General features: G+C 37.3%; 1 protein-coding gene across 1 annotated transcript in view; it reads left to right on the forward strand.

Annotated features, from left to right (window-relative positions):
• The window catches only part of TRDN (triadin), a 384,176-nt gene that overhangs the window by 237,655 nt on the left and 121,916 nt on the right, over window positions 1-24,605 (forward strand). Inside the window, exons 18-21 of the mRNA XM_046006499.1 lie at window positions 2,823-2,855; window positions 2,974-3,000; window positions 5,051-5,077; window positions 14,275-14,322. Coding sequence (XP_045862455.1) covers window positions 2,823-2,855; window positions 2,974-3,000; window positions 5,051-5,077; window positions 14,275-14,322 — 135 coding nt within the window. The remainder of the gene's footprint in view (window positions 1-2,822; window positions 2,856-2,973; window positions 3,001-5,050; window positions 5,078-14,274; window positions 14,323-24,605) is intronic.

Here is a 24,605-nt window from a genome sequence, read left to right on the forward strand (position 1 = left end):
CACTGTGTTAAAGCTGTTTGCTAACAGTAAAGCTAGATACCTTGAGGTTGTATCTTTTGCAAATACACGCTTTCCTCTCAAGAAATTAGGACATGTTGAACAAATGGGAACCAAAAACTCCCAACTTAACCTTACTCAATCAGCCATTAAAAATCATCACATTCCCAGAAATGCAGAATTTTAAAGGATCCCAGTGATTTTTTTAAAATCTGTTTTAAAATATACACCATTTAAAAAAAAAATTATGCTTATTTTGACCCTGCAAAGGTCAAAGTGTCCTAACACTTTGCAGGTTAGGACACTGAGGCATTCTATGTCATAAAAATGCTCTAAAATATTCTGTGGGATGAATCATGAAATTATAGTACAACTCAGCCAGGGGGAGCAATCTATCTATAGAGAAGTATGTGTTCCTTCAGTTTCAGATTTATGTGTATGCACAGCTGCTGATGAGCACTGGCTCTTGGATACAGAAACACTCTATAAACCATTGCACCAAAAGGAAAATGGAGGACAACCAGAGATGTGAAAAATGATGTTAAATTATATATCTATAACCGTAAGGCCCTCACTTTATTGCAGGCTATGTAATTTAAAAGATCTCACAGACACACTGCATCTCCTTGGCAATCTTCGGATCACTGGTATATTTTATTTAAGAAAAAAAATGCCATCCTGGGCATTCATTTACACCCCAACTGCTTCCTTCATTGAGAAGTTCAGTGGATTGCGACTTGGGTAGTATTAGCAAAAAGAAAAAGAATTTTCCTCTAAACAACTAATAATTCTTTTTAACGTATTTGCTCTGGTTTTTCTTCTAGAGTACTCTGCTTCTTTTTTAAGATTTATTTATTTGAGAGAGAGTTCAAATGCTCAGGTGGAGAGTGAAAGGCAGGGAGGGGCAGAAGAAGAAAGAGAGGGGAAGCTGATTCCCTGCTGGGGGAGAGGGGGCACTACTTGGGGCTGGATCCCAGGACCCACTAGATTATGACCTGAGCTGAAACCAAGAGTGAGACGCTCAACTGACTGAGACACCAGATTCCACTAGACTTGCTTTTATTCTTGTTGATTGTTGTATCTTTGAATTTGTTTGATTTAGATTTTTTATCTTTAAGATTGCTTCATTCAATTGTATATCTCCATCCCTATATTCTTATTTTGCTTCTACTTTTCTAGTTATCACAATTAAGAAGTTGTTCTTTTTTTAATTTAAAATAAATCCTGGTGGCAAAACATGGGACCATCACACACGTAATTTTGAATATTCTTGTGATCTATGTTTTTTTCAAAATAAAAAGTAAAAAAATCATAGATAGGATTTGTTAGTCCCTGTCAAATTAAAAGGTACCTTAATTTGTATTTATTAAAGATAATTCAATAATTACATCCTGAATTATCCTACATAATAATAATTATCTTCAACAACCTTTTTCTTCACATCGTTCCAAATTAGCACAGGTATTTTTCTGTTTACATGATGGCTTTCGGATGTGACAGGAAGGTCTTTATTTTAGCTTTGTAATATAACATATAGCTGGAATTCAATTTTGATACATATCCAGATCGACTTCTAGTATTTTTCCAACTGTCATCACTTTGCAATTTCTTAGAAATATTACATGAATGTTGCTTCAGTTCAGCAAAAGTTTAAGCAACACATTTAATTACTCCATGTTTTCAAACAACTTTTGGTAATGTTCTCACTGTGTTTAATTTTAGCTAAGTCACCTAAATATCTTCTTTCTGATATGTGACACTTGGTCAGGTCATTTTTTAATTTGTTTTACTGCCTACATTCCCTTGTGAGTGAAAAACTCACTTTTTATTCTTACATGACTAGACCCTTGATAAACAAAATTGTATGCTTCAGAGATTAATGAGATGACCATAGAAGATTTGATAGCTCTCTATGTTTCTAAATTATAGTTCTTAGAATTCTTTCAGCATACGCATCTTCTAGTCCCCAAAATGTATTCATTGAATGAAACTTTAAAATAATCTCCCCATACCTTTTCTTCAAAAAATCTGATAATAAGGTACTTATGTTAAAACATTTCTTGAAAATCTTCTTTTAATTTGACAAGCTTGTCAAGGCAAAATAAAAAATAGAATTGCGGATAATAGCGTTTAGTATAAAATTAGTACTTGCAGTTTGTATAAAATTAGTTCTTAATATAATATGTGTCATCTTACGCTTGAGGCCAGAATAATACTTCGTCTCATATAATATTGACAAAAATGGGTTCTTAAAAAGAAATACTATCTAATAAGGACTCCACAAGGAACATTTGTCCTAAAAAGAAGGGAAGCGTGTTTTGTTTGCCACTGAAAATTCAATCTATTTTAGTATCTTCAGTTGGCCTCAGCAAAGTCTTTGTCTTAGCTAAACAAATAACTTTTCAGTATAAGAAGATTTCACCTATAAAGAGGACGTCCATAGGAAATCTGTCCATTTTTATCCATTTATAAATTTTGGTTCAAAATTTATCCATTTTTCATCCAACATGAAAATTTATTTCATGTTGATCTAACATAAGGGCAAATTAATTATTTTCCATTGTTTATATACTCTAGTTTTGGGGGATTTATTATCCATGAAAAATTTTAGTTCCTCTTACATAGGATATTTTTATGCTGTTATGTGAGGGAACTCAGTGAATGGAAAAGAAGGAATGATTTGTTTTATTAATTTTATTAGTTTATTTGTTTTATTAGTTGCTGCAGTCCAGTATTAACACATACATGTTTCTCTGTGGTTAAAACAATTAAATTGGGACATATAAAATTAGAATCACAATAATAACAATAATAATATGTTTCAGAACAGGAAAAGAAAGAAAAACATGTGGAACCAGGTAACCATTTTTAAACTCCTCTGTCTTGCTTTCATTTTATTATTTAATTTGCAATTGAATATTGAATTGCAATAGAATAGCTTAAATTTTGACTTTTTTCTTTTCTTGTTTGATACAGCAAAGTCATCAAAGAAGGAACATTCGGGTGAGTTAGACTGACTTTCCTGGACTCTTTCTACCTGATGTCCAATGTTTATTAAGGCTGCAGCCTCAGACAGGGGGTAAGGGCCAAGCCAGCGGAGGGCAGGAAATCCCTTCCCTTCATGGTCTTTATTTCAAGCTCTTGACATAGAGTTAACGTCAATGCAGTTTTAGAAAACAGAAGCCAAATAATATGTTACATTCTTGTTACCCAATGAGTGTCCTATAAACCAGTCGCATCAGGTTGTTAGAAATACAGTGTCTCTGGCTGCAGCCTGGACCAGAATCAGAATCCGAAACTTCCTAAGATCCCCAGGGAATCTGTCAAAGCAGTGTTTGAGAAGAGTTGTTGAGTGTCAAATAACAAAAACAAAACAAAACAAGAAAAAAACACACTTTCTGTCAATGCATCCAATATGGCTTTACTTGTAAAATATGGAATATTTAGTTCAGCAAATATCCTCTCCCTATTCGACATTTCTTGAGTACTCAGGGGAGCTTCAATGAAAGTAGAGGTAGATTTTGCCCTCAATATATTTATATTGTAATGGGGGAAAATTGAATTGAGAATCAGACAATCAGTAAAACACACATACAAACAAACACATCTCAAAATGCAGTTGTACGAATACCAAATGGTTTTCTCAAACGTTTCTAGCATTTAGTCTGCCCTATTAGTTGTTTCAAATGAAAATAGATGCAAGTTTCTAAATCTTATTTTATGGACTGCATTTAAAAATATTATGTGTTGATTTTGCCTTCAGATTTCTACTCACAGAACTTTACTGAGTTTTCACATGTGTGTGCGTGTGTGTATGTGTATAGGTGGTCACAGATTCATATAATGTCCATTAGTTGCTCTTCCCGTTTTATTGTATTTAAATGGAAATTGCATTTACTCAGTGTTATGTAAATAACCAACCTTACAAATATAGCTCAACTGTTTCCCACTGCTCCCTACCCCTACAGCCCAGAGCAAATCACAGGTTAAAAGCTACATTTCTTCTTCTAAGTTTATAAAACTTCCTCAGACAACTCAAATCCATTTAGTTATTCCTCCAACTAGGGCCCATAGCATCATCCTCTCTCCTTTATAATAGGACTTATTATACTGTTATAATCACATTACCTTTTCTTTTTTCCATTTTAAATAGAAATTAGAGTGCTTCTTATAATGGCAGGCACACAGTAGACAATTGATAATCGTTTATTAAATGAAAGGAGAAACACCAAATAGAATAACCACATTAAAAAAAATTTAAATGGGAATGACTTTTAAATACTTCCCAAGATGAAATGATCAGATTTCACCATTTCACATTAACATTGGTACTATTTATCCTTTGGGAAAGAATGCTTTTGTCCACCTCCCAGAGGACAGAGTATTTGTTCATTTGTGAGTAACATTCCCACAGATGGGCCAAACACATATTCTCATTTGTGCACGTATGCAAAAAACTAGAGTATATATCATAGAAACATATAAACATGGAGTAACAAGCAGAATGACAATGGGTATAATGGGTTTCAAGAATATTAATAGCTAACCATTATTGTCTAATATTAAATCTGACAAAATACAATAACTTAAGTTGCTTGAAATCATTATCTGTTCATTTCAGGGTATGATTACAGTGTAGCAGCTTGGCAGTAATTAGCTACATTTTAACAATTGAAACCATTGGATAATTTATCAGTTCACTTTGTTCTTTTCCTACCCCCTTAAGGAAAATACACTGGCTTGTATATAAAAACAATCAGATTCTTAGCTAATTTAAAAGGCAAAACAAAATGAGTAAGTTGCAAATGAGCATTCTGTGTTGAGAAAAGATATAAATGTAAAAAAAGAAAAATCTGTGGTTCATGGCTCAAATTTATAGTGTACCAAAGAAAATGGCACAGTGTTGTATTTTCTCCTTCTCAGTTCTATGTTTCCCTTGGTTTCCAAGATTATAATACAATCTTTAAAAAATTTTAAATAACTTTAAAACTATTTTAGAGAGAGATAGTGGACTTGCAATTAATTTAGACTTCATTGTTCCTTGTTTTAACAGCTCCAAGTGAAAAACAACTAAAAGCAAGTATGTTGAATAAAACTTACAAAAATGAAAAGAGCATATTTCAAATGCTTATTAATTTAAGTTTTCTGCTATAGACAAGGCTAATGCTAATTTTTTGAGGCTGGCTTACCAAATGTTTCTTGCTATTAATATCTGTTGTGTTGAAACAATATACATAATTATTCAACCTTTTCTGTGAATTTATTCTTCTTAAAATTTATTTTCATTTGCAAATGTTAATTTGTCCAGATCATAACTCTTTTTGAGTAGTTGTATTTTTGTTTCTTATTTTGCACATAAATGATCTTTTCAGTTTCTTAAAAACATCAGATTTAATTTTCCTAATAATTAATCACTTGACCAAACCTGTAGGCAAGATAATTTGTCTATCAGTGAAAGTCATTGTGTCTTTTTTTTTTAAAGATTTTATTTATCTTTTTTAACAGACAAAGATCACAAGTAGGCAGAGAGGCAGGCAGAGAGAAGGGGGGGATGCAGGCTCCCCGCTGAGCAGAGAGCCCAACGAGGGCCTCAATCCTAGGACCCTGAGATCATGACCTGAGCCAAAGGCAGAGGCTTAACCCACTGAGCCATCCAGGTGCCCTCATTATGTCTTTAATGAAATAAAGCCCCCAACAATTTTAACTACTGCTCATGTAATGTCATAATTTCCTTTTAAGGCTCATATTTTCAGATTATGAATATTGACTGATAACTGATACCATGGCATTTACATCAATATTAACTTTGACAGTATGCTTAGGGACAAATGCTGGTTTCTTTGATGGTTTTTCTCCATTAGATTAACAACCTAAAGATTGTCACTAATGAATATTACACTAGGTATAATGACATGTATTTGATTTTAGAAAAAAATATACTTTTAGCTTCTCTAATATTTAGGTCAAATCTCAGTTTTATGCATGATAGAAGTATGATTATATTTTTCATTTAGCTTAGAATTGTGTAGGTATTAATGATGGTACCAATACATAAAACAAATGCATGTTTTACTTAGTGCCAGGATTTTGAGATGGAGTATATCATTGGTAGATATATCAGAGAAAAATTAGAAAATATAATCTTGGGTAACTTGGTGAGAATGTCTTAAAAAATTACAGTTGGAAGTGTTTACATAGACATTATAGACTTTGATTGAGAAGTGTAATATGAATCTAAAATTCCATTTATATTTTCATGAAAATTTTTAGTTGAATGTAAAGCTGATTGGAACTCTGTATTATGGAATCTTCAGTATGCTAATACTTAGTCTGTAGAAGTGCATAATCAAGAAAATATATAAAACAAAACTGATAATTTTGCAGCAGTGGTAGAGAACTTTAGATTGAAGATTATGCTAAAAATGAACATTCTCTTCCTAGAAAAATGTGACATATAGATAAAAATGTTGATTTGCAATAAAACAACTCTGTAAGTTCTGCTATCTATGAAGCACACTATCCAATCAAGTTCTGAAGAGATCAGCATCTTTTGCAGGAAATTGGCAAATTAGGTTGCTAAATCATCTTAGACCCAATATAAAAGTTTCAAAAGAATTAATTCTCAACTCTCCATATGGTTGAGAGATTTAGACCTAACATGGGCATTATCCTTCAATAAAAAAATTAGAGATAATTCATAAATTGTTTAAATTCTGTATTAACAACATGACCATCCATTTCTTCTACTAAGAATTGCTTTTCAGTCTTGAAACCATACAACAGAGGAATTTTTTCACATCTTTTATATACAGTGGCCCATTTATAAAGTTATTGCCTAATGTAAAGATTGCATATCATTAAAAATACTCTTAAAATTTCCTAAAATTACCCATTTGGCATGGTACACATAAGTTTGTGTATATAACCCAAACATTTGGGATATGATTTTATAGTATACTACGAGAGCAAATGAGAGTGAGATGTATAGCTTAATTAAGATAAATTAAGTATTTACGTGATACAATTGCATAGTATTGAATTAAAGAGGAGAGGTGAGATTGACTGTCCATGGGAAAAATAAAAGGTAATTTGGCATTAGCACTTCATTCAAGGAAATCATTAGAATGTCAATTAAGTTGGTGTTGTGGAACCATTTCTTCTAGATCTTGAGGAAACCAAAATTACTGTAGGAAAAATACTGGAGATCATAGACACACTTGGAAACTGTATCAGTTCAGGGTGCTCGTTATCATGAACTTGAAGAAAAGGGAAATCTTCCAGGTTCAATGATGTAGTACTGTGGAAGGGCACTTAATACTCCTACATACAAAGTTATGTGTCAGGGATTATATGGTTGGAGGAAGACTACCTTAGACCAGCAGATATGCCAAACCTTACAACTTCTGCAAGTCAACACAAATTCCTTTATCATAGAATGTACAGAAATGCCTCAACATACCCAGTTCCTTTCTCCACAGTGCACTGTACCTGCTTTCCCACATGCTGGATAGCCACATAGGAGTTGATACTATGACTTTTCCATTTCCAAGCAGGAAGAGGACACAACAAACAGATTTTTAAGCCCTCGGTCATTTCAGATCCTTAACATTCTCCATGGTGAATCTTCAAGAGGGAATAGTAGATAATGATTAGCAAATATAATTGGCCACAGTGTACCTTTTTTTCCCCCCAAGGACACTTCAGTGACCACAGTGCCTCAAAACCTTGGGAAACACTGCTATATATTACTTCCTTCTTCATATCAAGGACCACAGGCTCTGATCATGTATTCCATGCACATGTTCTCCCAGCCTCTGCTCAGTTTGAATTTTGAGCAAAAAAGGCTCTAAAGACCAGATCAGTGATCAAAAGTGACTAGCCATTTTGAATTGTCATTTTTAATTGTGGGTTCAAATTTATATGAAATGGCATAGTCAGGCATTTTTCTTCCCTTGATATTCACACTGCATTAGATTTGTGGTATGCTCAGCCACCAAGCCTATGTTTATCGTCTTAACTACATTTCGGTACCTAAATATGTGAGTCAGATGTCAATCACTTGATCTGCTAACACATCTCAGCATTCTTCAGGAAAAGCTAGTACACAGAATTTTAAAATAATTTTAAAATGAAATCCCTTTGGGTCACTTGGCTGGCTTAGTCAGTGGAGCCGTGGAGTCAGTGGAGCATGTGAGTTGATCTTGGGGTTGTGAGTTTGAGCCCCATATTGGGTGTAGAGATTACTTTTTAAAAAAGAAAAAAAAGTCCTTTTTAATTTCATTAGTCATATATATATATAAAAGAAGAGTAGTTGGGGACAATTTATATTAGTCAAAAAAGTGGCATGGACTCTGGGATTCATTTATGTACTCTGCCATGGAAGTTACTGGGGGGAATATCTATGGGCCTGAAAAATAGATCTGATATTAATGAGGTGGGTCTAGAACACAGATTAGATGACATGTACGACCATGAACCTCAGTTGGTTAATACAATCTTCATATGCATATTCATACCATTTCAGAATAATTATTACTAGCACCTCCTTTCACTTGCTCAGTTTGCATAATAAATTGCAAGACCACAACCCAAATCACAGACAATGCTGACTGAATAAATTCAAAATAGTACTGATACAATTCTAAGAAAAGATAAGATACACACTTGGAAAAGATTTGTAGCATATATAAGTAACAAGAGTTAAGTAGAAAAAAATAAATAACTCCAAAAATGAAAAACAAGACAAAGAACTTGATAGTGAGCAGGAAAAAAATGGATAAAAATATATAAGTAAGCATCAAAAAAAAAAAAAAACAAAACCAAAAACAACAAAAAACCTCCACAAATGGCTTATAAACATATCAAAAGATGTTCAGTCTCTTAGAATAATGGAATTTTAATTAAAAACAGAATAAGATACTGTTGCACACATGTCAGATTGACCAAAAAAGAGAAAAATGATTATTCTGATAATGATAATGATATGAAGCTGTAGAAACTCTCACAGGCACTGTTGGTATGAATGTAAAATTTGGAGAAACATTGTGGCATTTATATGGAAAAATTAAACATATTAAACATGAGCAAATGCTATATAACCCAGTAATTTCCCTTCTAAGAAAATTCTTACACATGTGTACCAGGACACATATGTGTGAATGTTCTTAGCAGGATTACTTGTAACAGCACAAAATCATACAGGACCTAATGTCCATTGGCAGGAGAGTGTGTGTGTGTGTATAGGAGTAGTATGCAACAGTTAAAATTGATAATTAACTACAGCTACTCATGTCAACATGGCTTCTGTAAAAGGTTAAACTGAATTTATTTAAGCAAACAATTTGAATCAAACAGTGCCAAAAATGAAAAAGTACTTAGAGGTGCTCATAGGCAGTGGCTAGGACAGAGGCTTAAGAAGACATAGAAGCAAAGCCAAGAAATAATTTAATTGGTTAGAACTTAAGTGTTTGTCTTATTTGGGAAAATTTAGTTATTTGGCTGTCATGATAGTTCTTAACTTTTAGTTAAGAACTAAAGATTCCAGATTCCAGATTCAGTTATCAAGATTCAGATTCCAGAAAAATCTGGATGACTCGGGCTTTGGTTTGTTTATATAAGCTTCCAAAGTCACTAGAGCTACCCTAGTCTAATAACTGCTGTACCTATTTTGACACTGCATCTCAATAGGATGTTTTGAAAGAAGCAAGTCACAAGAATTTTACAGTAGAAATCAATTTTTATAATTATCTTACTAAGCTATATAATTTGATCTGTATAAAATGGTCTTATTTTCTTTTAGAGATAAGTACATGTAATTTTAAAAACTCTACTGAAAAATAGGGAAATGATTCATATGAAATTTAGGACAATAATAATTCTGAGATGGAGGGAAAGGCATGAGGTAGTGGAAGGTTTCAAAGGCTTTGACAATGTTTTATTTTTATGCTCACAGGATGTTATACAGGTGTCCATATTTTTTATTACTATTCTTTAAAATGTGCACATACATATGATATATTTTTTATGCCTCTCATTTCTATAATATTTTTCCTAATTAATCAGGCTTTAAAAGCCCAGAGCATAAAGAGAGAGAAGTGGTGACATTGTGTTGCAGCTTCCTGGCCTCTGTGATGGACCACGGAGAGATGAGCCACTGGGCTTGGGGGCAGATATAAGTGAAGGAGGTGGTTGTCTGCAGTTATCAAGAGTGACATATTGTGTTTCTGAAAGTATCACTGAAGTGGACAAGTGATGAGGTAGCACATAGAAGTAATATTCGCAAGAAGAAAGGCCTTCACTTGGCAAAAGAAGATGCAGATGCTGGCTGGACTGGTATTAAATATGGGGCAGGGATTGGTCTTCCTTTGGGATGGAAAGGAAAACAAATGGTGCAGGTGTGCGCTGGTGCTAGGGAAAATATGAGGGGCTCTAGTCTGCTTTTATTTTCTCTCTGAATCTCTCAGTAGCAGCTTCTCTCTACACTGCAGGATACTGGAAGCTTGAGGAGTGGAGAGAATACATGAGCCAGTTGTCTGGCATGGGAGAACAACTTCCCTAGTTCTGTGCTAGTATTGCTGGTCAGGGCTGAGCTCTCACTTAAATACTGAACTGAGACATTCGGAGAGATCTGCAGCAGCGTGAGGGCCTTCCTTCAGTTTGGAAGTTTGGATGACTGCTCAGGTGGCAAGCATAAAGGGTGTATGGGGATGTAATGGATTGAATGGATTGAATTGTGTCCTCCCCCCCAAAGGATATGTTAAAGTCCTAGGTCAGTGCCCATGAATGTGACCTTACTTCAAAATAGGGTCTTAGAGAAGTAACCAAGTTAGGATGAGGTCATACTGGATTAGAGTGGGCCCTGAATCTGGCGACTGGTGTCTTATAAGAAGAGGGAGATTTGGAGAAATGCAGATACATATAAACAGAGGAGAAGTGGGAGAAAGGAGAAATTGGGGTGATACATCTATAAACTAGTAAATGTGTTGCCAGCAACCACCAGAAGCTAAGAAGAAGCAAGGAAGGATTCTTTCCAGGAGAATCAGAAATAGCTTCAGGGAATGGCCAGACCACATCTTCATTTTTTATTTCTTGCCTTTAGAACAGTGAAAGAATAAATATCTGATGTCTTTAGCCACCTAACAGTTTAAAAGCAGCTTGGGATGGGTGCCTGGGTGGCTCAGTAGGTTAAGTGTCTGCCTTCAGCTCAGGTCATGATCTCAGGATCCTGGGATCGAGTGCCTACATCAGACTCCCTGCTCAGCCAGGAGCCTACGTCTTCCTCTGCCCCTCTCCCCCTGCTTGTGTGCTCTCTAAAGCGAATAAATAAAATCTTTAAAAAAATAAAAATTAAAAAAAAATAAAAGCAGGCTGGAGGACTACTATAGCTGATGACTATAAAAGCAGACATGAAGTGAGTGATTGCACCATGGCTCATTTATGTATTAGCTTGCTAAGAGTAAAAGTGAGGACATGAGGGAGATCTGGAGCAGCAAGAAAGGAGTAAGATCAGAAGAATGAAAGTACTGATGGAGTCAGATGCTATTTGGAAAAGGTTCTTGAATAAGCGAGATGTAAAGGGAAGAATGGTGCAATGGTGCCAGAGATTAGGATTTTGGGGATCAGAATTCTGACAGCAGAGAAGTAAAGCATATGTTGGCAAGTGGTGGTGAGCAGAGAACTGGAGTCCAGTGTTTAGAAGTGAGGAGGCTGGGTTGCCTGGGTTGCTCAGTGGGTTAAGCCGCTGCCTTCGGCTCAGGTCATGATCTCAGGGTCCTGGGATCAAGCCCCGCATCTGGCTCTCTGCTCAGCAGGGAGCCTGCTTCCCTTCCTCTCTCTCTGCCTGCCTCTCTGCCTACTTGTGATCTCTCTCTGTCAAATAAATAAATAAAATCTTAAAAAAAAAAAAAAAAAAAGAAGTGAGGAGGCCAAGGAAATCAGAGTTGAAGCAGGCATTTGAACAGTGTGTGTAAGTGACTCCCGATCCTCGTTAAATATTAGATCATCTTGGGAAGCTTCCAAATATATGAATAGCTAGGCTTCATCCCAGACTCACTAACTCAGAATCTCAGAGCTTTCAAAGCTCTGTAGCCCAGCCTAGGCCTACTACATCTGAAAGTCATTAACTGATAACAGCCCCCAGCTAATTCTAATGTGCAGCTGTGACTGAGACTTGTCCTTCTTCCTTCCTTCCTTTCTTTCTCTCTCTCTCTTTCTTTCTTTCTGTCTTCCTCTCTTCCTTTCTTTCTCCCTTTCTTTCTTTTCTTTCTTTCTTTCTTTCAACATATAATGTATTATTTGCTTCAGGGGTACAGGTCTGAATCATCAGTCTTACACATTTCACAGCACTCACTACAGCACATACACTCCCCAATGTCCATTACCCAGCCACCCTATCCCTCCCACGCTCCCGCCCCAGCAACCCTCAGTTTGTTTCCTGTGATTAAAAGTCTCTTATGGTTTGCTGAGACTTGTTCTGAATGAAATCCCCAGTATTAATGGAGAGGATGACAGCTGTGTGTAAAAATACTCAATGTGGGATGGGGCAAGAGTATAAGGTCAGTTAATGACAATGAAAAAGAGACAGAGAGCCAGGGGCAACCTAACAGTGTGTATTTCAAAGGAACTGGGATTTAGAGGACGCAAGGAGGTAACAACCTTTGAGAAGTAATAAGAAGTAAGGAGTGTATATACATCACTTCCAGGCACTTGGGTATGCAGGGGATGGGAAAACAAACCTCCATTTTAGAAGATGTCTTGAAGGGACGCAGTGTCCTTAAGGAGCTTGGGTGTGGTTAAGAGAAGAAAGCAAAGCCCACGTTCTAATGCTGGTGGAGAGTTGACTTTGGAAGGATTTTGGAAAGATTTTGTTTTTAAAAGAAATGTGAAAAAGAAAAAAAAAGAAATGTGAATTCTGTTTTCTGCTGAAAGCCTAAACTCATGGTGTAACTGAGGTAAACAGGGCTGGGGTTCACAGAAGAAAGTCTTGATTGTCTCTTAGGGGAAGAGTAATCAGTTTTGTAATCAGTTTTGGTAATCAGTTTTCAGACTATGGTCTGGACTAGAAGCATAAGCATTACCTGGGAACTGAATGGAAATGTAAATTCTCAGGACATGCTCCAGACTCACGGAATCAAAACCTCTGGGCTCAGCATCTGTGTTTTAACAGCCCGCAGAGTGACTCTGCTGCATGCTCTAGTTAGAGAACCGTTGGTGTAAAGTCTTTATCTGCAAGGTATATAAAGTCAGGGGTCTGGGCAGTCCTGGAGCTCAGGGTCTTAAAACAGCCTGGAGAAGAAGATATTTACATGACTTCTTGTCTAGGCTCAACTTGTAAACTTGTGGTATCTAATATTATGGAATTAAAGTCTAAACATAATGTGAAGTTCTCCTCTGACATCTGATTTTTCTCACAGCCCAAGGTCTGTGAAACAGGGAGGGCAAAGGGACATGAAGAGTCCAGAGCCCTGGCTGCTGAATGTATATGAGTGAGGGGGATACATACAGATACTAGTAAGAATAAAAATAAACATAAAAATATAGGTGACCAAGGAGAACAACATTACAAAAAAATAGTAAAATAAGTAGATGAAGATTTGTAAATATTCACCAGTTCCTTGTTATTTTTCTTGTTTTCTTATGAACTGGAGAAAACTTTAATTAGCTTTGATTTGAGGTTCAAAATTGTGTACTAGGACCAGCACTCCAGATTATGTCTTCAAGGCAGCTCCTTTACATTCCACACTAGATATTCAGAGAAACTGCAAGTATACACTTTGACCTTTTATTTCTCTCTCTCTCTCTGTGTCTCTCAGAAATAATATTCAATTGGAATTTTCTATAATATTATGGTGAATCTTTTATAATATAAAGCTAATTGATTGAGGTCAAATACTGCTTACCACCCCCATAATTAAAGGCTAAATGAAGAAGTCCTTTGAAGTCCTCCTCCCCACAACTCATACATCATTTTAGATTTGAATATAAACTAATTAGTATCCCAGTGTATTTTGTGAAATAAGCCACCTTGTTTTATGGCCACTACTTACATAGGCAAGTATTTAATGCCACAGATTTGTATCTTGGGGAGGTAAGAGAGTTCATTACTTAAAAATATATATAAGTACTTTATAGAGTGGTTTTCTCTGCTGCTTGCTTTGCTCTCAGGTGCCATATTTTATCTTTGGGGCACTTCTAGTCTTGCCTGACTTACAATATCCTAAGAAAGTGACCTGGCATTTCTGATATCCACATCTCATTCTTTAATATCTGAATTTGCAGAAACTGAAAGAGCCAAAGAAGAGACCAGTGCTGCCTCAACTAAAAAAGGTAATTGCAGCTTAAAGAAAAAGATGTCATGGCTATAGCTTATTTCTGCTAAGGTTTCTAACATAACGTATTGTTCAGTTCTTATAGAAGAATTCTATTTATGACTTTACTATTTCATTGATACAAAACCAAACCTACTTTGCACAAGATTTATGGTATCCATGTTCCCAAGTCTTTGTCTTCAGTGTTCTAGTGCCAATGGTTTCATTCCTTTAGGGTGATAAACTAAAACTAGTAATTATAGTCCAATTGCAAGTTAGTGTTTGAAAAATAGAAGAAATGCTGCTATTTAAGCTCCACAGCATCCCAATCATATGGAGAGCATCCAAATTCAGTATACTGCCTTAGGAAGTCAGGGATTGAACAAATGAAACTTGGACGAGGAGAGCTTATGTGAACAATGTTCACTTTGTGCTTGCATAATATTAAATTAGAAAATGTGCTCCTTGAAATGCTCATTTGGGGACATTTTGCTTTAAGAAATATTGGGAAGTTTGGAATTTAAATTTTCAAAGTTATTTCTCTTGCCATGTCTAATCAGAGGCAACTACTTATATGAATATTGACTCCCTTTAAAAGGAGACATTTTAAATAATATTTTTAAGAACATTAATATACATTAAAAGTAATCATCATGATGAAACTATGGACTCCAGGAAACAAACTGAAGGTTTCAGAGGGGCATGGGGTGGGGGATTGGGGTAGCCAGGTGATGAGTATTAAGGAGGGCACATGTCTTGATGAGCACTGGGTGTTATTCATAACTAATGGATCACTGAACACTACATCAAAAACTAATGACGTACTGTATGGTGTCTAACTTAACACAAAAAAGAAAAAGAATAGAAAAGTTTTGCATATTCCCAATTCAAAATAAACTGGAACAATTCTAAAATGTGTGGTTCTGTTTTACTGATAGAAATGAAATCAGTAATATATCCAGTGTTGCCAGAAGTATCTCAAGGGACAATTTAACAGCCTTATACTTATACTCTCTCACACACACACACACACACACACACACACACACAGAAACCTACACACATACCTTTTCACACATTCTCCACTAAAACACCATAATGTTTTTTTCTTAAAAAAAAAAACCAACAAACTCTCTTATCGGGGCACTTGGGTGACTCAGTGGGTTAAAGCCTCTGCCTTCAGTTCAGGTCATGATCCCAGTGTCCTGGGATCAAGCCCTGCATCGGGGCTTTCTGCTCAGCAGGGAGCCTGCTTCCCTCTCTCTCTGCCTGCCTCTCTGCCTACTTGTGATCTCTGTCTGTTAAATAAATAAACAAAATCTTTAAAAAAAAAAACCCAAACTCTCTTATTGCATGTGCTTTATAAAGAGAATATATATATCAGGAGGGGAGATATAAAATGTACATAACACATCCACATTCTCAAAACCAAACAATTTATGTATGCACATATACAATATAAATGAATACATGGACATAAATGAACATAATATAAATTTATATGTTAGTTAATAAATTATAATATAAATTAATATATTTCATAAATATATGTTATATAAATTAGTGTGTATATGTCTAGGGTAAGACAAAAATTAGATAAGGAATATTTAAAGAAAATATATAAACTTTTTTGTAAGGTGATAATTAGAAGCTTGAGTTACTGAAATTAATGGGTGCCCTCTCTCAAATCCTAATCATATCTTTTTCTAATAACCTAATATTTGTGTTTCCATTTTTGATAAGTGATTACAGAACATGTTACATTGATATCTTTTGCTAGATATCAATGTGCCCTTAGTGGTAGAGTCCATAAATTCATCAAAGTCCATATTAATGTATCTCATTCTTTCATGGTGTCTTATTTTTGAATCAATTTTACTTATTGGCATTAAATGGAATGTGGATAAAACTTGGTTGTTTCACAAAAGCTAATGCCATGGTATCATGAAAAGGCTAAAGGTCTAAATATAGATTCAGAGAAAGTCATTAATCTAGGAAAGGATAAAGTGTACATAGTCCAGTAAGTGAATATGAGACCAGGATATTGGTGTGGGTTAAAAGCAAGAATAAAAGTGAGGCTACATGTGTTTCAAAATTGGTAGCCAATGGACAGACCAATGGGGTGTCCATATAGCCATTGTTTGGCTCTCACATGGAGTTAGATTTCAGATACTGAGCCTTACAGAATTCCTGATTGTGAAAGATGGTCTGGAGACAGAGTTAAGAAGGAAAAATTTGACTCCAAGTAACTGAGCCCTGCACAGAGTCTGAATCACTTGGAGCCTGGATAGTTAGAGTACAAAAAAGCTTTGTACTACTACAAATATAGTAGTACAAAGAGGCGACCCCTCTCTGCCTTACAGACTAGCTTTTAAGGGCAAAGGCCATGTGGTAGGGCCTGGCCATGCACAGGTGGCCAATGAGATTGCAATACACAGAGAAAGCTGCACAGTCATGCTAGGTCACACATTAAGTGACCAATTGAATTACAATTTACCCTATAGTAGATATTTGAACTAACCTATCACCTTGGTCAGAATTGGTGATTCCAAAAGCACCCAAAAGGTGGGGCCTATACTCCTTGGTAGCTAGGGAGACAGTATGCCCCCCAGCTGATTGGATGTCTCCACCTGGCCTGACTCACCCTTGTATTTGGGCTTTGTTACCTGGGACTGGTTTCTAGGACTTGTTTTTAAGTAAGTCCCCTGGGGGTGGGGGGCAAGGTCCATTTAAGTTTTATTGCATAAAAAAAAAAAAAAAAATGACTGTTTAATCCAAGATGGAATCGCTCTGGCTAAATAGACCCTTACATTCCCCCCTTTTCTTTAAGAGATTAGTCAAATCTTTGACTTTTCAGCCAGTTCTATGTCCTCTTTTGCCAGACTGTCTTTAATGACTCAAGTGTGATTTACCCAGAAACAGCATTTCTCTCTTAGGGCTATGCAGAGCTCCCCTTTTCTAGAAATACTATGTCAAGCCCTAATTGTTATTTCCCACCTATACTTTAACAATAGGAGCAACAATGAATTCAATGAGCTCATTGTTTTTTTCAAATCTTAGCTTTAGTCCACAATCGGTGGGGTCCATCGGCAGGGGCATCCATCTCTGGGGGCGTGTCCTCGTCCTCAGCTCGTTTGACGTGACCCACATGAATTCAGGCCTGATGCCTTCTACTTTTATTGCCCTGGGGGTGGTCAGGATGAGTAAATGGTCCCTTCCAGCGAGGCTCCAAGTTTCCCACTTGGTGGTGGTGTATCCAAACCAAGTCCCTGTTTTGGTAAGGATGTGGCTCCACCTCTGTTTCCGTCCCAGTGTGGGCAGTCTGGATCCTTGCATGGGCTCTTTTTAAGACAGACTGTAATGCCTGCAGTGACTGGAGTACAGACTGATCAGTCATTTCTGCTAGAGCAACCTCTTAAAGCCAAGGGCAGAGTGGTGGTGGGGGAGGTCTCCCGAACATTATTTCAAATGGGGTTACCTTATTTAAGTAGGGTGTACATCATGCCCTTAAGAGGGCGAAAGGAAGGAGATCCACCCATCCACTGCCAGTCTCCAAAATTAACTTTGTCAAGGTCTCTTTAAGGTTCCGGTTCATTCTTTCTATTTGCCCGGAGCTCCAGGCCTGGTAGGCACAATGTAGTTTCCAATTAGTGCCCACGCTTTGGCCAATACATGTGAGACTGAACTCACAAATGCAGGGCTGTTGTCTGACCCAATCGCAAGAGGTAACCCAAACCTCTAGTAGCTTTTTGGCTAACACTCCTGCCATTTCATGTTTGGCAGAAAAATCCTTTACCCAGCCTGAAAAGGTATCTACAAAAACTAACATATACTTGTGTCCATATTTTCCTGGTTTCATCTCTGTAAAATCTATTTACCAATAAAGTTCTGGTTCCTTACCTCTTTTTCTTTTCCCTCTTCCCATTCTAGTTTTTCCTGCATTGACCACCTGACATTGAGCACATCTAACAACCACATCCTGAGCCACACACTCTAATTTAAAAACCAGGAACTGCTTGCCCATTAGCTCCTTAAGCTTGAGTGTCCCCAAATGAGTGCCCTGATGTATTTGGCTTACTAATTTCTTCCTAGTCTTTGAGGAAGAATTAACTTTCCTGTTCTAGTCTTAGCCCAATTCCCTTCATAGTCTAATTTAGTCCATTTCTGTAAATATTTTAAATATTCCTCTGAATAGTCTGGTTTTTCTGGTAGGGCCAGAGCTCTTGTGCTATTTCTTGAGCTGCTTGTTTCATGGCCTGATCTGCTAATTGGTTTCCTTTTGGTGTCCCGGGCAATGCATAACAGCCACCTCTTTTGGGTCCCAAATAGCTTGAAGGAGAGCCAATATCTCCCCTCTGTTTTTAATTCCTTTTCTTTCTGTTGTTAATAGGCCCCTTTCTTTATAAATAACCCCATGTATATGGAGAGTAGCAAAGGCGTACCTGCTGTCAGTATAGATGTTGGCGGTTTTACCCTTGGCCATCTGCAGTGCCTTGGTGAGTTCAATCAGCTCCACTTTTTGCTCTGAGGTTCCATGTGGCAGGGCTGCTGTCCAGAGTTCCTGCTCAGGAGAAACCACCGCAGCCCCCACATACCTCTTTCCATTGACCATGTAGCTACTTCCAGTCTGTGAACATAGTCCCTCCGCATCTGGGAGGGGAGTGTCTCTGAGGTCCGGCCTTATTCCTGTGACTTGGGTTAGGACCTCCCCGCAGTCTTGTGGGTAGTCAGTCAGTTCCTCTGGCAGCAGCGTGGCTGAATTTAGCAGCACCGTGGGCCGGAAGGTCACTTTTGGTTCATTGAGGAGGAGGGCCTGATACCCTGTTACTCAGGCATTTGTCATCCACTGGTCCAGTGGAGTCCAGCAGAGACCCTCGATAGTGTGAGTGGTGGTCAAGATGAGATATTGATCCAAAGTCAATTTACTTGCATCCTTGACTAGGAGGGCTGTGGAGGCAAGGGGGGAGCCCAGCAACTACTGGATCTAGTTTTTTGCTAAGATAGGCTACTGGCCTTTGCCAATACTACAGAGTCTGAGTCAAAACTCCTTTGGCCACCCCTGCCTTTTCATCCACATACAAGTGGAAGGGCTTGGTAACATCTTGGATGGCCAATGCTGGGGCACTCAGTAAGGCTGTTTGTAATTCCCAAAATGCTCCTTCTGCCTCAGCTCTCCACTCTATCATAGTGAGCCCTCCCTTAGCCAGTTCATAGAGAGGTTGTGCCATCTCTGCAAACTGCGGTATCCACAGCCTGCAGTAGCCCACCGTCCCAAGAAACTCTCTTGTAGAGACAAAGCCTAAATAAGTTGTGTGGCTCTGACAAAGCTGTGCTTTCATTGCTGACACCCAATATCCTTTTTCCTTCAGAATCTGTAAGAGAGTTCTCGTCCCCTGCAAGCATGACCCATAGTCCTCAGTGGCTGTTTCTGCTATTCCCACTAACTTAGTCAGATTCTTTCTTTCAAATCCTTCAATTTTCTGAAGTTTCCTTCTTATGTCTGGGGCTGACTGATTGGCAAAAGCAAGATCGTCTAAACGAGCTATTGTGCAACTTCTCTGAAGTTTACCTCAAGTTGTCTAGGTTAGGTAAAATTCCTCTTCCTGAGGTACCCAAAATATCCTGAGGTTTCTGCACCTGCCAGGAAGTGACATTCTTTACTCACCTGGTGAGGCTGCTGGGAACTCTGTAAAGCAAGGTATCAGGCCAACAGTTCCAAAGGGCTTTATGGATCCAGGTTTTATAAAGTCAACCTTAGTTCCTTTAAGCTGTCTGGTCATATCTGTGTCTTTTTCAAATATGACATTCCAGTCAAAGCCTTGGTAAAATAACCAGTTTTTCCAGTGGTGTCCTGTTACAAGGAGAACAGATTCTTATTGAATTTATGCAAATGACTGATTGCCATGGAAGAAAGAATACTTACTGAGACCTTGAGTTTCAGAGGGTTCAGATAGAGAGAAAAGTTGAATGCTTTGGTTTGTTCGCAAATAAATAATTTTATATTTCTGTAAGTCACAGACAAACAAGGGGGCAGGGCTGGGCAGTCCCTGTTGGGCCAGAGAAGACAGGAATTTTCCTGAAATGAAGGGAGTTTCAGCAGCTGCTTGGGAATATTCCTTGAAGTCTCTGTCTAGAGTTAGACTAACCACAGTTGGCTCCAGTTATAGCTATTAAAAGTCAGAGTCCCCTTACTCTCTGCTTGCCTCATTCCTTAAAACACAACAAACAGCACAGCAGACAACAAAAAGACAAGACAAAGACAACCTCAGGCCCAGCGGTCCTTACCTAGAACCTGCCACCAGTGGGGACTTTCTTGATCTCCTGACCACCTAGGCGGACTCGAACCCCCTGGCCACCTAGGGGGACTCGAACCCCTGGTGACCACCTAGGGGGACTCAAACCCCTGGTGACTGCCTAGGGGAACTTGAACCCCCTGACCATCTAGAGGGACTTGACCCCCCTGACCATCTAGAGGGACTCAAAACCCCTGGCGATCTACCAGTGGAGGGAAGGGGCATCCCCACATCCACTCCAGCCTTGGAGAGCATGGCTGCATCCAGCTTTTCTCCATTGGGCCATACCCTGGAGCTCTGCAACCAGACAGACAGGATTCTAAGATCTTACCTCGGGAGGCTTTTCCCAGAAATTCTGATGCAGGCTCAGAATTTTTTTAATAAATAAATTTGTTTAAAGGTCCCCCACTAATGTGTCCATGATTAAAGGAGCGAGACTGATTGCCATTGCTAGAACTTCTAATACTATGTTGAACAAGAGTGGTGAGAGTGGGCATCCTTGTCGTGTTCCTGATCTCAACGGGAAGGCTGCAAGCTTTTTCCCATTGAGGATGATATTTGCTGTGGGTCTTTCATAGATAGATTTTATGAAGTTCAGGAATGTTCCCTGAACATTGTTTTGCAGCATTCAAATCATTTTCACTTTCATTTAACATATATTTACATTTCACATACTATGTACAGAATTAAGATCAAATGTAGATATTAATATTGTTATTGAGCAACTTAAAATACTGAAAAATAGGAATCTAAGTTGTTTAGACCTCAATTTTTGCTATCATCTAGAAGTTTTCTATGTAATTACAGTTCATGGTTCAAAGCCAACAGAGTAAAGAGTTATCCATAGTAATTAAAAAAATTATTCTTACCTGGGGAAAAGCAAAGCTTTACTATATAATGTGACTTTAGAACTAGGTCTTAAGTAATGTTGTTATGTAATCATTAGTTGGAAGGGTATCTTGGGCACAGGTAACAGAACCAGGCAAAGTGGTGGAAAATTGTGGGATATATATGAGGAAGAAAAAGAGTCTCAGGAACATGGTATGAATTAATACAGCCTGGGCTAATAATGCCATAAAAGGGACTGATTTTAAAATTGGACTCTATTCCGTGGACAATAGAGAGTTCATGAAAGTTTTAAGTATGGGAATAAATATCAGACATTTGCTTTAGACAGAGGCAGGGTCATTAGATGTAATAATGTAGGTGACATGTATTGGGACTTGGTATTAATTATGAGATTGGAAAGGAGGGATATTAATAGAATTTGACAACTTACCAACTTTGGGAAGGAAAAAAAAAAGAAATGATATAATGACAATAATAAGTTCTCAGACTGGGAGCTGGAATAATATTGTTGATATTCTTATAAAAGTTAAGAAGGAAGATGAAAAGTTGTTTGAGGAGGGAAGACAAGATTTTATACATATTTAAGTTAAAGTGCCAGTAGCACATAGGAGGCTCTAATTGTAAAACCGGAGCTCCAGATAATGGCAAGACTGCAATATATAGGTGGGTCCCCTCAGCATGGGGTTAGTGGTGGAAACAGTAAAAGTCCATGAGCTTGTCATGAAGAGATGGCCTAGAGAGAGAATAGAGTTGGGGTGGAAGGCTAGGAAACATGTACATATGGAGGAAAGAGGGAAAGGAATGTCAAAGAAAAAGTGACCAGAAAGATTAGAGTTCAAAAGAAAAATAGATGTAATTATTTATAATGTCATAGTAACTACAGGAAAAGAACAATTTCAGGGACAAGGTGGAGGTCACCAAGTCATTGCCAATGGATAATTATTAATGATTTTTAAAAGAGAATTTTCAGGGGAATGGCATACTTGAAAGCTAAAGAATGACAAATGGATTGAGGGTGGGGGAGGTAAAAAACAGGCAGTTATGCTGAAGAAAATGGCTTGGAATAAAAGGAAACACAGGTTAGCAGCTTGGTGTTCTTGTTTAATCTAGAGCCATCTCCTTTTTGATCTCAGATGTAAAGTGTTTACCCTTCTTTTCAGGACCAGCTTCCGCAGTTGTGTCCTCCTTAATCAGGCATCTGTGCTTTTTTGTGGCATCATCCTCTTTCTTGTTATTAATTTTGTTCCTTATTTTGGAAATATTATTCTCAACTTCAGAACTCCTTTTTCTTGGTTACTATCTCTCTCTCTCTGCCATTTCTCTCCTCCATATTTTACCCAGTTTCCGAGATACTGGAATGCTAGTACTGCTTCTCCTCTCCCCACAAGGATAAGGTTTCTACCTCATGCATGAATGCCTCTACTGAGCCACTGATTCTCTGGATAATGCCGTTGATGTTATCCATGCTAAACCAAAGGAACCATTCCAGTACTCACATTACTAGGTTTCTCAATTGTATTAACCACTTTGCCTCTTCTGTAAGCTTCTGTTTTCTTGACCTATCATGACAACATAGTCTCTTGGTTCTCCACATATTGTCTGACCTTTTATGTCTGACTTGTGACCTTTACGTCTGACTTTTTTTTTTTTCTTTGCTGACTCTTAAATTATTAGTGTTCCCAGATTACATTATTAATACTTTGAGGTTTTCATTTTACACTGTCTCTTTGTGAAATAGATCAACTTTCAAGGTTGAAACTCTGATCTGTATCCTAAAGATACCCTATTATATGTTGCCACTTTAGGACATTGCTGTGAAAAGGCATTTCTCTGAAAATTTCAAGCTTATATGCTCAAATGCCCAATAAACATCTTCAAATAAAACCTGTGTTAAACTAAACACCTCACTCCCCCTTCCCAACTTGTTTTTTTTTTATTATTATTGCTGAAACCATAATCTACCATTTATCTCACTAGAAAACTGGGGGTGATCTTTCTCTCCTTCAGCTGATTATTCAAAGAGCTCCAAGTTCTGCTGATTTTATCCTCTAAATATTTCTTGAATATATTTCCTCCTTTTCATAACTGTGACTTCCATTTTAATTTAAGCCTTCATTATATCACACTTGAACCACTGTAATGAACTCACTATTGTCCTTAGGTTTTTGATTTTTATTTCACTAATATTGATCTTTCCAGAATTTCCCCCACAATCACAACCAAGTTATCAAGGTCATAAAACTGACTAAGCCATTCAATATAAAACCCTCTTTTTCCAAGTTGGTCATAAAATAAATAAAGCCTAACCTTGTTAAAATGACATGAGACCCCAAGATCTAAACCCTATTTCCCTTTCAACTTCATTTTCAGACATGTCCCATTTTGAATGCTGCAATAAATACCATATTACTCATAATTCCAAATTCAGGAATATAATGTAAAATTCAGGAAAGTTGGTAGCAGGAAGGGTTGGTCTTATGATGGTCAGTTAGCATCATCTAAGAATTGATAAGTCTCTCTTTTCTGTTTCTCCATCATAATTTATATCTGAGGACCCTTATATCCAAGAAGTAAGATTGTTTCTTTCACAATTAATGATTTATTCTATTGTTTCAATCATTGACATCCCTAGGCTGTAAACTCAAAATCTGAGCAACCTTTCAGCACAGATAACATTACATTCTTATTTCCTTGGAAATAGTAGTTTATCATGCTAAGGCTGTAGGCCTACATCCCAGAAATAATGTATAAATATCATGTGGGGGACATTTCAAACAATAAATATTTTCCCACTCCTTACTTCTTTACCAGGATTCTAACATACCCCATTTCCAAGGAAGCCTCATTGCCTAGGTACCACCCCTACTGCTAATGGAAACACATCAGGGCCTTCATGAGTGATGAGGGTCAAGAAAGGAGAGATTAAATTGTTTTGGAGAATTGAGTCCCTAAAGAAAACTGAGGAGAAGAATAATGAAATAAAAACCTGGAACTACAGAAACCAATTTCTCAGCCTCACAGTTTACCTCAGGACTATCTCTAATCCAGGCATTACTTTCTAAGAGTGTTAGTTACTTTGTTTTCTTTATATTAGTAGGGATCTCTGAAGAAGTGCAATATAAATTTGCTTTCCTCCCTTAAAGTAAATCCTTCCAAATCT

The sequence above is a fragment of the Meles meles genome, chromosome 5 (genome assembly GCF_922984935.1).
Source record: "Meles meles chromosome 5, mMelMel3.1 paternal haplotype, whole genome shotgun sequence".
NCBI classification, from domain to species: Eukaryota; Metazoa; Chordata; class Mammalia; order Carnivora; family Mustelidae; genus Meles; species Meles meles.